Below are 13,834 nucleotides of genomic sequence, written 5' to 3'. Positions count from 1 at the left end.
AACAGTGAATCTGTTGAGCTGTAGACCAGGCATCTGCCCATCAAAGCAGCCCTGAACAATCTTGTCAAACAGCCCTATATTAGTGGAAGCAAGAGGAAAAAAATTATATGTTGCTTGTTATTCTTGGAGTCATCAACTGCTAAGTTACCATGCCCAACAGTGCTTAACTACTATCAAATTATGTCCTTCACACCATCCCACAAACATCCTCCCACACGAACCAACCTGCACCCACTGGCTCACACTGGCATCATTCTTTCCCCAGATACTGTGGTCAGCCCTGCCCTTGGTCACAAGGGAAGTAAGGGACCTTGGTTGGAGGTAACTGTGACAACTGACAGATCAGTCTGATCGCTGGTCCCATGAAGGCTCTGACTATCTAAACACTGTTTTCTGGGCCCTTTTGACTCTCAGCTACTCTCCTAGGTCTAGAAATAGGACCCTGTCTCACACTCCAATGCAGTGGTCCTCAACCTTCCTAATGCTAGGACCCTTTGGTTCAGTTCTTTATGTTGTTATAATTATTATATAAGCATACAATATATTGTTATATATAATATTTATATATTATATATAATAATTCCATAAAATTATTTTCATTACTACTTCATAACTGTAATTTTGTTACTGTTATGAATCATAATGTAAATATTTTGGAGATAGGGGTTTATCAAAAAGTTGAAACCTACAGGTTAAGAACTAGTACCTGAGTTCCTGCTTTAAATCTATGCTATTAATGCTGGGTGGGCTTCATTCTGTAGTAGATTCCTGGTTCTGTCTGACCATCTGCTCCAGCTTCATCTACTTTGGCCCCTACCACAGCCAACTAGATTTACCTCTTATGGATTCTCTTTGGACTGGGTAGTGTTTTGTCAATTTGACACATGCTGGAGTCATTTGAGAAGAGGGAAACTCAAATGAGAAAACACCCCAGCAGATTGACCTGTAGGCTGAAGCATTTTCTTCATTAATGACTGAAGTGGGAGAGCCTAGATCACTGTGGGTGGTGCCACCCATCAGCAAGTGGTCCTGGGTTATATAAGAAAACAGTCTGATGTCTTAGTCTGAGTTTTTATTGCCATGACCATGGCAACTCTTATAAAGAAAACATTCCATGGGGGTGGCTTCCTTACCATTTCAGAGGTTCAGTCCTTTATCCTCATGACAGGGAGCATGATGTTGAGCAGGCAAATGTGGTGTTGGAGCTGAGAGTACTACACCTTGAACAGAAGGCAGCAGGAAGCTGACTGACTGTCACACTGAGTGAAGCTTGAGAAAAGACTTCAAAGGTCACCCCCACAGTGGCACACTTCCTCCAACAAGACCACTCCTGCCCCAACAAGGCCACACCTAGTAGTGCCACTCCCTTTGGGGCTGCTTTCTTTCAAACCACACATCTGAGCAAGTCATAGGGAGAAAGACTATAAGTAGCACTCCTCCATGGCTTCTGCTTCAGTTCCTGCCTCCAGATTCCTGCCCTGACTTTCTTCACTGATGGACTGTAATGTTATAAACTGAAGTAAACCCTTTCCTCCCAAGTTGCTTTTGATCATGGTGCTTTATCACAGCAATGGAAACTTAACTAAGACACCAATGTGAATTTTTGTTCATTTGTTTGTTTATTATCTTTGGCAGGTCTTGCTGTATAACCTGGGCTGCCCTGAAACTGAAAATACTCCTGCCTCAGTTTCCTGTGTCTCAGTCACTGTTCTATTGCTGTGAAGAGACACCATGAAGAAGGGAACTCTTATAAAGGAAAGCATTTAGTAGGGGCTTGCCTACTATTTCAGAGGTTTAGCCCATTATCATCATGGCAGGAGCATGGCACTGCAGAAGTAACTGAGAGCTATATCCTGATGATCTTGGCCACTGGCCAAGAGAGAGAGCCTGGCCTGGCATGGTCCTTTGAAAGTTCACCCCTAGTGACACACTTCCTCCAACAAGGCCACATATCTCCTAATCCTTCTCAAATAGTGCCACTCCCCCCCCCAATTGTCATCATAGAGCCTTCATCCAGTAACTGATGAAAGCAGATGCAAAGATCCACGGCCAAGCACCAGGCAGAGTTCCAGAAGCCCAGCTGAAGAAAGGGAAGCAGGATTATATGAGCCAGGGGAGTCAAGATCATGATGGGGAAATCTACAGAGACAACTGAACCAAGCTCATAGGAACTCACGAACTTTAGATTGACAGCTGCGGAACCTGCATGGGACCGGACTAGACCCTCTGCTTGTGGGAGACAGTTGTGTAGCTGGGTCTGTTTGAGGGGCCCCTGGCAGTGTGATCAGGATCTATCCCTGGTGCATGAGCTGGCTTTCTGGATCCCATTATGTGTGGTCGGACACCTTGTTCACCCTTGGTGCAGGGAGGAGGGGCTTGGTCCTGCCTGGACTTACCCTTTAGGGTGGGTTGAGGGGGAGGCAAAGGGGAGTGGGAGGAGGGATGAGAGGGAAAGGTACTCTTGGTATGTAAAATGAATTTTTAAAATTTATAAATCAAAAAAGAAAAGAAAAAATAGTGCCACTCCCTGATGATTAAGCACTCAAATATATGAGCCTACAAGGGCCATTCTTATTCAAATCACCACACATAGCATTGTAGAACTTTCTTGGTTGCCCTGTCCCTACACTCACGGCTCCAAGAACTCCTGCTTTCCTCTGTCCTGAGCATTTACTGTTTGGTAGAACAGCTGGGCTACACTTCTACGCTGTGCCAGTGTGTGCTGCTATCTAACAGTACCCAAGCCCAAGAGTAAGTTTCTTTATTTGTCATACCTTGTTTTTCATTCAGAGATAAGTAATAGATGCTTCCATGAAGACAGTGGAATCCCAGACCTATTTAAAAGGTAGACAAGCAGGATATGTAGATGAAAGGAGACCACTTGTGGAGAACACAACATGACAACTTGATCCCAATGCTTGGGAGGCAGAGAAAGGCAGATCTCTGTGAGTTCAAGGCTAGCCTGGTCTACAGAGGGAGTTTTAGGCCAGCCAGGACTACACAGTGAGACCCTGCCTCAAAAGAGAAAACATAGGGAAGCCCACTGGTGAGCCATAGCTGAGATCACTAGCTAGTCACTGTGTTTGCTGTTCCAACTATATAAAGTATATTTGGAAATAAAATGGCCTTTATTTCACTGACAATAGTTAGGATTATCTTTAAAAAAAACAAACAAAACAAAAACAAAACCTCATAACTAAAAGCTATCAATCCACACGATCAAGTCCCCCCACAGAATTTGATTTCTTTGTACCTGGCAGAGGATGGAGGTCTGTAAATACACATACACACCTACTTTAACCTACCTAGGTAGCTCCCTAATTTTCCCAGCTTTGCAATTGTGTATTACAATACACATACACACACATACACACACACACACACACACCTCTGTGATCCCAGGACTTGGGAGGACGAGGCAGGAAGACTGTGTCTTACAAAAACAATAAGAAAACCAAATATCCAATTGGAAAGATGCCACCCAAAGGCCCAAGGGCATACTATGGTTCCAAGAAGTCAATCCAATATTTTAATTAATGATCACATTTACAGATAGCTCTGGAAGCCAGGAATAAAACACAATCTATTCACCCATTAGAAGGAGAGAGGGTTCTGTAAAGATGTGATGTTGTTCAACTTCAAAGGGCCTAGCTGCATAACAATCACTCCCCCCTCAACTTCTGAATCTGAAGAGCCTCGAGTGGAAGCATTTTCTATCGCTGAGAAGGTATTCTGTTCTGTGGAATCAGTTTCTCGATAAGGCAGTAATTACTGGAGCAATTTTAGTAGGTACAAAAGCATTTTTAACAGTTTTAATTATTCAAAAGCCTGATTAATTATCTAGTCCGCAGATCAGAGGCCAAAGGGGGATAAACCTTATGAAAATGGTTACCATGGCAGGGAGAAGGGAGATTTCAGCCAACTTCCAACAAGAAGCTATCCTGTGACTTTGTAGTTAGGTCTGTGCCCTGATGAGCTTGCTGAGGGTGAACGTCACACTAGCCTGGACCTCAGGAGACCTGGAATCCAGGCCTGATGCACCACTGACCTTATGTCCTAGACCCATGGACTTTCCCTTGTCGGTATTAAATGATAGGAATGGACTGCAGGGGTATACCAAGTGGTTCTGGATCTCTGTCAGAAGCTGATATTCTATAGTCCTATAGTGCTAGTGTGTGTGTGTGTGTGTGTGTGTGTGTGTGTGTGTGTCCTCCAAGGCTGAAGTTCCAGATGTTTGTGAGCTGCCAGACCTAGGTGCTAGAGCTCAAGTCCTTTGGAAAAACAACACGTGATCTTAACCCCCGAGCCACCTCTTCAGCCCCAGGACTTTCTTAAAGTATAAACTTCATTGAATTTTCCTTAGGACAGTGAAAACCCAGAGGAAGTTCCTGAACTCGGAAGAGCATTGGTCACAGTTGAAGAAAAAGAGTTGGAGAGCCATGTAGGATGGATTAGCATGGCAAAGTGTGACACAACTTATCTGGTAATGAGTGCATTCCTATGTGAATGTCTACTTTGTAGAGACAAAAAAAAAAAAAAAAAAAAAAAAAAAGAGCCTCTCTCACTCCTGGAGCATTTATTGAAAACCTGCATTAAGGGAGTGACTTTCTCACACTGGAACTAACCTCAGCCCTCCCCCTACTACTTACCTCCCCCCAAGACCCACATTCCTTCAGTTGCGTTTTGCTTCCCAGGATGGAAGAGAATATCTTGTGCGTTTTGGAACCACCCAAGGGATTTGAGTGGTTAAATCTGACAAGGGCATAATTAAGCATAATACGGGGCAGACTGAGGCCCACCATGGAGGAACTCAAAGTATTCAGGAAGTTATATAAAAACGATTACTGTAGACTTGAGAGAACATGGAAAGTCTAAAGGCAGGAGGAACTTGTGGGGAAGAAGGCAGTGTTTCAAGTGAAGAGAAAGCTGGAAGCATGAAGCTGGCGGGGTTTGCTTAGCACTGGCCCCTTTGTGCTGGGTCTTGTGCTAAGGTCGCAGCTATGACTCTCCATTTTACCCTCACCAGCCTGTCTTCAGTGAGTGCAAAGGCCAGGCTCAGTGAAGAGAGGAGATAAGAATGGTGTTGATGCCTGTCCACCCACAAACACCCAGGGCCTGTTTGTTATACAGCATAACATGATTCACCTGACCTCCAGTGCTGAATGAATTCCACGTTCACTGATGGCTTATCTCAATGATAAGCAGACTGTTCATCATATCAGCCACATGGTGACATTCCCTCTGATGTAAACTATCAGTACACCCAATTGACATTTATAGAATTATCTTCCAAGAAACCACTTGGGCCTCTAGCTACTGGGAAGGTACCAAGGTCTTAATAAGCTTCCATTGTCTCAAAGGAAAGAATTAAAAACATGAAGAAAACCCAGCCTAGTACAAGGAATCACAAAGCACAGTGGTCTTACCTCAATGCCAGTCATGTTTTATAAGGAGTTCTCATTTTGTTCCAGTGATTTTTCTGAATGTGGTTGTGATGGTTTAAAAGAAAATGGCCCCCAAAAGGAGTGGCACTATTAGGAGATATGGCCTTGTTGGAAGAAGTGTGTCACTGTGGAGACAGGCTTTGAGGTCTCCTATATGATCAAGCCACATCAAGTGAGACAGACTGTTGCTTTCAAGCCAAGATGTATGACTCTCAGCCACTTTCTCCAGCACCATGTCTGTCTGCATGCCACCAAATCACACTATGATGCTAATGGACTAAACCTCTGAACTGTAAACCAACCACCCCAATTAAATGTTCTTCCTCCATAAGAGTTTCATGGTGTCTCTTCATAGCAATAGAGACCCTAAGTAAGACAGTGGTAGAACAAGAAGCTCAATTAATCTTAGCTGCCTGGAGATGCCCTGTATATGGCCCTTCACTCTCACCACCTGGTGTCTGCTGTCAGCCATGCTTTACTTTGCCTGTGAGTTTTCTCTACTTTCCAGAGTCTACTTTGCTTAGCAATCCATAAGTACCAGGGACTGAAAGAGCTCTCCTTCATACACTTGCTCCATTGCCCGCGCGCGCGCGCGCACACACACACACACACATATACACACACTCACACAGGTGTACACTTACACATTTATTTCTAATGAAGGAAATAGCCATTAATAAAGGGTGGGTGAGGTCTGGTGTACAAACAACCCACTCTGGTGTGTGCTCCACTGTGAGGCAACAGAATCCCCCAGTGTCCTCAGCAGGAGTAAGTTCCACTCACTTAAGGCATTAACTAACTAGCTGCGACACCATTTAATGCTGCTTTCCTGTGATGAGTCCTCTGTTCTCTCTTCATTGCCCAGATGATCATTTGCCTTTAAACTCTGTTTCAGGGTCATTCCCCCAAGAGAATCCAGAGCCAGACCCTGCCCTATGAAGGAGTAAGGTGTTCATAAAGAAATGGAAGCAGAGAAAGGTTGAATTATTTGCCCAAGATCAAAGGGCTGGAAAGAGACAAACCTTGGCATCAAACTCAAGCTCCAAAGTCCATAAGGCAAACCTACCACTACTGGAACCATGACAATCACAGAGAGCCCCAGCAGCAGTTCCCTGGGAGACAGAATGCAGGGCTAGGTGGATGAAGACACATTCTCCCCAATTCATCTCCAGCCCCATCACAGATTCCAGTGCATAATTCCGAAGTGTGCTTGAACAGGCATTTGATGTGATTTTCAATGCAGTGGCAGCCACAGGGTGATCCATCAGCCAGCTCTCTTTGACAGAGAATTGATCTCCAGGGTCAAGAAGTAAACCTCCTATTTACGTAGGATGCACTTGGCATGTGCCCTCTGAGTAGCACACGGAAGATAAAGCGCAGTCAATGACAGTCCTTGTCAATGAGTTTGTTATGGCAAGAGGGGCCACGCAAGGCACTCTGCTAGCACTCAGGATATCTGTGTTTTCTTTTCTTTCCTTTTTTTCTGTATTATAAACACTTTGTGTGCCTTGTCTTTCTCATCTCCCAGGACTCTTATGTAAGTTTCTTAATCCAACATCACAGAAAGCCTGGTGAATACTTACCTGGTTCTCTGACCATCCACTATCTTTTCTTTCCAACTGATCTCTCTGAATTTCCTATTTTGTTTCATGTCCTTCTGAGTAATTTCAGAACCACAGACTGGTGAAGACTGAGTTTCTCTGGGCTTTCTTTCTTCTGCACAAAAAGAAAAAGTCTATTGTAGGAAACTGTCTGTGAGATTCATTGATTGTTGGTACTAATGAAAAGAAAAGGAGAAAAAAAAAACCACTTTTTCCCCTTACAGCTATTTCAAAGATCTTGGATCATGATAGTAGAAAATACCCCCCCACTCAATGAGAAGAGCAAGATGCAAAAGTTTAATAGCAGGTCTATTTTGTCATCATAAAATCTTACCCATTTTGCTTTTGGAGTGAAATTTGAGCTGTTATGATGAAACACCCAGGGAAGTAGCTATGCTGACCTAAAGATTATAATGTTTCCTAAATCCATTTTTTTAACTATGGCAAGGTTTTCTGCTCTTTATTCATACCTTAAACAAATCAAAATCATACTTGTGTTTTCTTCCTGCCTTTCATGTTGACAAACAGATACAACTAAGATTTTTTTAAAAAACTAGGATGGAGAGAAGAGGGAGGATGAAGGGAGAGGGATGAAGGGAAAGGAAGAATGGAATGAAAGAAGGGAAGAAACATTGTGTGCAGAGGAGGGTCTTTGGGCTCCCAAATTGGAACTATACCATTGATCTATGATTAATGCAACAGCCATCCAATGCCTCAAGTGCATCTTGAATCAATCGCCATGTGATGACTTTATTCTAAGACACACCCATCTTCCTCTTTCCAGCATCCTAGGCAACTGAGGGCTGGTGAGTCTAAGATAGAGGGCTTCCTGGTGCACTGTATCCCTCACTGTACCCTAGCATTCTGATACATGAAACCTAGATTCTGCAGGGCCCAGAGGGTGAGTTGGGAGTTGTGTACTGTGTTCTCCAAAAGAGGCTGATTGACCTGTGCTGTACAATGATCCCCAAACACTGATAAAGAAATGTGTGCCCTGCCCATGTCACTTGCCTGTTGTAAAAGCACTGCTGCTTCAAGGTGTCCTCACTCAGGGACCCTGGCCGCCAGCAAAGGGAATCTAAAGAGTCCCACACTGGCCCTTAAAGATTTTCATCTGGAAGTAGCACAGGTCACTCACATCTCATTAGCCAAACAAGCCTCAGAGTTAACTTAGTTCATGGAGGTCGGGAATCATGGTTCAGAAAAGGAAACAATTGAAATATTGAGTGGTCAGAAGCTGCCAATCACCATTTTCCTTGACATTGAGGAACATGCAATCTTTTAAAGATGTCAATGGCAAATAAATAAGTAAGAACTTAGTAGTTCCCTAGTATTGCTATTTCTTTTATTGTTTTATTGAAAAATAAAACTCAGGAGTAAATATTAAGGTATAAACCTGAGAGATCCACAGAGCAACGGAGACACAAATACCTGGTCTCTACTCCATTTCCCAGATCAAAGAGTCCATGCAATCTCCCAACTCCTCCTTTTCCTCCTGTATGTCCTTCTATCTCCCTCTGAGTCTGCCAGGAAATTCTATGGTCCACTCCAGCCAGCTGAATGTGGACTCCACCATCCAAATCGAGGTCGGACTGTATTGGTGGTCTTAGAGCAATCAACACAAACAAATCTCCCCCAACACTCTAGTGGAGGAAAAAAATTAACAGCACAAATTTAAATAAATCAGAAACTCACGTAGGGAGCTCAGTCTTTTCAAATGAGCAGAATTTGTCAGATGAGAGCTTTGGGGATACTAAGGACTCAAACACTAAATAAGACACAGCCTAGACATTTTAGTTATAAGAAGAGAAGAGTGACAGAGTTCAAGAAGATATGAACTGGGCTGAGGAGATGGCTCACACAAGCCTAATGTCCTGAGCTCAGCATCCCGGAACACAAGCACCTGATATTCAAAGGTTGTCTGTCCTATGACCTCTACATATGTGCAGTGTGCAAGTCTACACACACACACACACACACACACACACACACACACCGAAATCTGAGGAGGAGGAGGAGGAGGAGGAGGAGGAGGAGGAGGAGGAGGAGAAGAAGAAGAAGAAGAAGAAGAAGAAGAAGAAGAAGAAGAAGAAGAAGAAGAAGAAGGTGGTGGTGGTAGTGGCAGTGGCAAAGTTAGGAAACAACATGAGCCAAGCATGGTGACTTACAGCTTTAGTCCCAGCACTCAGAGACAGACACAAGTGTATCTCTGTGAGTTCAAGGCCAGGCTATGGGCTACATAGCGAGGTCCAGCCAGTGTGAGCAACACAATGAGACCCTGTTTTTTAGGGTTTTTTCCTTTATTTTTCTTTTGAGAGAGAGAGAGAGAGAGAGAGAGAGAGAGAGAGAGAGAGAGAGAGAGAGAGGAGAGCATGCCAGTGGTCAAAGGGATGAGTAGTTATACCTCCATGTTTTCAGGATTCCCAAAGTCAGCACCCCCACAAGTGCTCAAGCCCTGTATGTAAAATGGCACAGAGCTTGCACTGAACCAAGCACTCTCCCATATGGTTTAAATGACATCTAGGTCACTCGTAAAATCTTCTACAAAGTAAATTCTATGTCGAAATCTTCATACTAATTGTTTAGCAAATAATGACAAGAAAAGAGTCTGTGGGTGTTCATATAGATGCTCTATATTTTCAAATGTATTTCCATCCACAATTGGTTAAATCCATGGATGTAAAATCATGTACAGCATGGAGACAATAGTTTATTCTCTTTGAAGTCAAATGTGTGCTTATGAATGTATAAGGACTAATAATAGGGGATTATTAGTATAATAATATATAACAGGGATAAATACATTAAAAAATGGATGCTAGGCTACAGAGAATAGACACCTTTTTACCAAGTTATGAATATGAATGTGCCATACTAGGCGCTGAGCATGAAGCAGCATAGGAGAGAGAGCATGAGGCTTCAAAACTGCCTTAAAGCAATGTGGAGTGACTTTATCAATGCAGAACTTACAAGGACTAGGGCTGAACACAAAGGCAGCCCTGGCGATAGAGAACGTATTGGAGCCTGACACCCAAAGCACAAGAGGACTCAAGGAACAGCAGTTATGGACCCAGGATGGGAAGCTTTGAGATTAGCCTAGTTGAGCAGTCAAGGCAAGGCCGCTTTGTCTGGGGTCCACCTCCACAGGGTTTCTGTGCAGGTTGTCGGGTGTACAGTGAGCCCTCTAGTGGATGCTATTGGAACTCATCCTGAGCCTCTCAGCCCATCAGCCACCATTGCTGGCGCTCACTGCTGCCTTCTGCAGGTGGAACATAGCCCTGGCCTTGGCCTCCAGCAGCCCACATTTTGGGTTATCTCTGCAAGCTGGCTTTGAGCTTTGGAGCCACTCTGCTCTCAGGGAGATGTGAAAATCCCAGTATCTCTGTATCCCTAGATCAGCTTTTGCCAGGACCAGTGGACAGGGCACACAGGGTATGAAGATGCTGCCTGGTTCCATCACAGGGTATCCTACAGAGTTGCACTCACACTCCCCCTGTGTGACTTTGTCCTGATGTCAGTCCTTCAGCCATGCTTGCCTCTTTCTGTCTTTTCCCTGGGTGTGTTTTCACTTACAAGCACGTGCCCATTCCAGGCTGTGTTTCTCCAGGAAGACTCCAAACAACACCATGTGAGCCAGAACCTTTAAAGAACTCTGGGGATTCGAACACTGACTAAGACACAGCCTGTTTCCCAAGGAGTTTATGCTGTTGTGGACAGAAAAATGCATACACCAATTATTCCAGGTTGTATGTGATCATGCTAGAGAGGGAATGAAATAATAGCAAGGCTCTTCCTTCATCTAAGGTGGGGATGGAGGCATGCCAGCTAGTCTTATTTCAACTTGACACAAACTAGAGTGGTCTGGGAGAAAGCACCCTCTATTAAGAGAATGACTCTGTAAGACTGGGCTGTAGGCAAGCCTGTATGGCATTCTCTTAGTGATTAATTGGGAAGGGCCCAGACCTATTCTGGATGAGGACACTCCTAGGCTGGTGGTCCTGGGCTCTATAAGAAAGCAGGCTGAGCAAACCACTAGGAGCAAGCCAGTGAGCAGCACCCTTATATGGCCTCTATCTACATCAGCTCCTGCCCTGTCTGAGTTCCTGTCTTGACTTCCTTAGATGATGCACAGTGATGCAGAAGTGTGAGCTAAATAAATCCTTTCCTCCCCAAGTTGCTTTGGTCATAGTGTTCCATTACAGCAATAGTCACCCCAACTAACAAACAGAAGGGTACATACCAGAGCTTACCCTTGGACTGGCTCCTTAAGGATAACTAGGATCTAGCTGAGAAAAGACAGGAAAGAACACTAAGCAGAGAAACAGTTGGTCAAAGTCAACAGGCATGAAGGAATGAGAAATGGGCATGGGGAGACAGTGGGCATGTGACAGTGGCAGAGACAGAGCTGAGCAGTCCACAGATGCTATGAGCCATGGAAGCCAAGCAGGAGGAGCAAAGATGGCCCCCGGGGAAATGGTCCTACAGCTGCTCATCAGGGAGGACATGCACCCTCTATTTGTGCTCCTGGCCCACAAGGATCTCCCAAGAGCATCTTTTGCTGCCCTCGGGTCCAACAGCACCTGTAGACTTACTGTCACTCCTGATGCTCTAAGGCACACAAAAGTGGCTTCCAGGAACCAATCAGGAATAAGCAGACAGTGGGCAGCAGGGTCAAGAAAATATTTTAGTTTGATTCTCCCCAAGTCAGAATCTGTTACAATGACTTTACTGGAGATTTACTGGAAATCAACAACAAAAACATGAGCAGAAGGGTAGGTATGTGAGAAAGGAAGAAAGAGCCAAAACTTGGGGCATCCCCAAGCATGTTACCATGGTGGGCGACAGGAATGTAAAGCCAGGAGAGCTATGGAGAACAGACCCTACCTCTCCCCCACTTCTCTCTCTCTCTCTCTCTCTCTCTCTCTCTCTCTCTCTCTCTCTCTCTCTCTCTCTCTCTCTCTCACACACACACACACACACACACACACACACACACACACACCCCTGAGCTTCACCAGAAGGCAAGAGTGGCCTAGGTGTCTCTCTCAGCCTCGAAGGCAGCTCCTAAGGGGTGCTGATTCTCTGAGAGATGGCAAAGGGCCAACGGGTAGACAGAAGGTACAGGGTCGGTAGTCAGGCTACTGTACCCCAAAACAGGATGAACACACTCAAGTAAGGCACCCACATGCACACCCCCACTTCCTGCTTCCTATTCACCCTTGCAGCTGGGAAGGAGAAATACTGAAGTCCAAGTTTTCCCTTTTTCCTCCATGTAAAGGTTGGAAGAAGTGTCAGGGAAAAAAATAGCACCCACCCAAGTGGAGTCAACATCCATCCCCAAACCATCCAAGCTTCATTGTCTCAATCCTGTTTGGGGCCAGTTGGCTTAGGTTCATTTCCTCACTCCAGAAGGTAAATGGACAAAGGAGCATGGGCTCACAATAACCCTTGGACAAAGTTGAAGTGTAATGTGACTTTGAGTTTGTAAAGAATCACCAGCTTCATCCACCCGAGAACAAGGGTGGAAGGTGGCATTTAGTAGACTGTGTGCGGATGCAGAGTCATGAGGAAGTTTAGGATGCCATGACTGTAAGGGAACACGGAGAGTTGTCTTTGCCTAGTCCAGTGTTTTGCAAACTGCATTGGGGCCTGGAAGTTCTGTAGAGCTGAGGTGTTAAATGGGGCATGGGAAGGCTTTCTTCTCTGAGTGCCTGTCTTCATTTGAGTCCTCCTAGGAGATGATCTAGTAATAAAGATCCAAGTGCAAACTATAATTGGAGAATGTGTCCAGGAACCAGTGAAGAAGCAAGAAAGGAAGGGGAAGAAACCATTAGATATGTTATAGAGATGGTGAGATGGCTCAGCAGCTAAAGGCACTTGCCATGTAAGCCCTGAGTTTGATTCCGGAACAAACAGAAAGGTGGAAGGAGGGGACCAGCTATGCAAAGTTGTTCTCCCACCTCCACACAGGCACACACATGACATAATAACAAATACAGTTTTTTCTTAAGCTTGTACAGATTTATTTTATTTATTTATTTGTGTGTGTGTGTGTGTGTGTGTGTGTGTGTATATATTCACAAGTGAGAAGGCCAGAAAACAGTAGTAGATCCCTTGAAGCCTGAGTTGCAGATGGTTGTGAGCCTCCTGTGTGGGTCCTGGGAATTGAACTCTGGTCCTCTGGAAGGGAAGGAAGTGCTCTCAATCCCAGAGCATCAATCCAGCCCCTAAAGAAATACACTGTTTTAAAGGTGTATTGTCAGCACAGTGGCTACTGTAGGCAACTGAGGATTGAATCTTCCAGAGAACCTGTTCAGCCCATGGCTCTGGGACATGCCACCTCAAGTGCCTGCAGTCTGAGCGCAATGCTGTGTAAATGTCCCGGCTCCTAGCTGCCATTGGTTGAAGGTAGCTTTAAGGGCTGCATTAAGTAAATCCTCTGCTAGGGTGGCAAGATGGACTCTGGCTTTTGTGTGGAATTAACTGGAATTCTTTTTGCAGAATTAGCAAACACAGAAATGACACCAATGGCATGAGAAGTGAAGTTCATATCTTCTCTGTTTTACATATCTGGGGGTTTGGTCTGAGAGTTCTCTACAGAGATATGCTAAGAAAAACCCTGTACCACTGCAGAACCATGAGAGTGATCAGATGCACTTATTTTACAAAGAACACCGGGCTCAGGAAAGGAGCTTGTGTCTCCACACAGCAGCGTGGGGACCAGGGCTAATGCCTCCAGAGCCTCAGATGTAACTCTTCTCATATATCACGCATTTCAGCCACAGCTCA

The 13,834-nt window shown here is 44.7% G+C and overlaps 1 protein-coding gene across 1 annotated transcript in view; it reads right to left on the bottom strand.

Moving 5' to 3' along the window:
• The window catches only part of Ptprt (protein tyrosine phosphatase receptor type T), a 1,144,051-nt gene extending 1,136,989 nt beyond the window's left edge, over positions 1-7,062 (bottom strand). The window contains exon 1 of the mRNA XM_036185148.1: positions 7,028-7,062. Within this exon, the coding sequence (XP_036041041.1) occupies positions 7,028-7,043 (16 nt within the window). The 5' untranslated portion in view covers positions 7,044-7,062. The remainder of the gene's footprint in view (positions 1-7,027) is intronic.
• Positions 7,063-13,834: the final 6,772 nt, after the last annotated feature.

Source organism: Onychomys torridus, chromosome 4 (genome assembly GCF_903995425.1).
Source record: "Onychomys torridus chromosome 4, mOncTor1.1, whole genome shotgun sequence".
NCBI lineage: Eukaryota > Metazoa > Chordata > Mammalia > Rodentia > Cricetidae > Onychomys > Onychomys torridus.
Note: the sequence above shows the minus strand (reverse complement) of the source record. Positions and strands in the feature narration are given on the sequence as shown.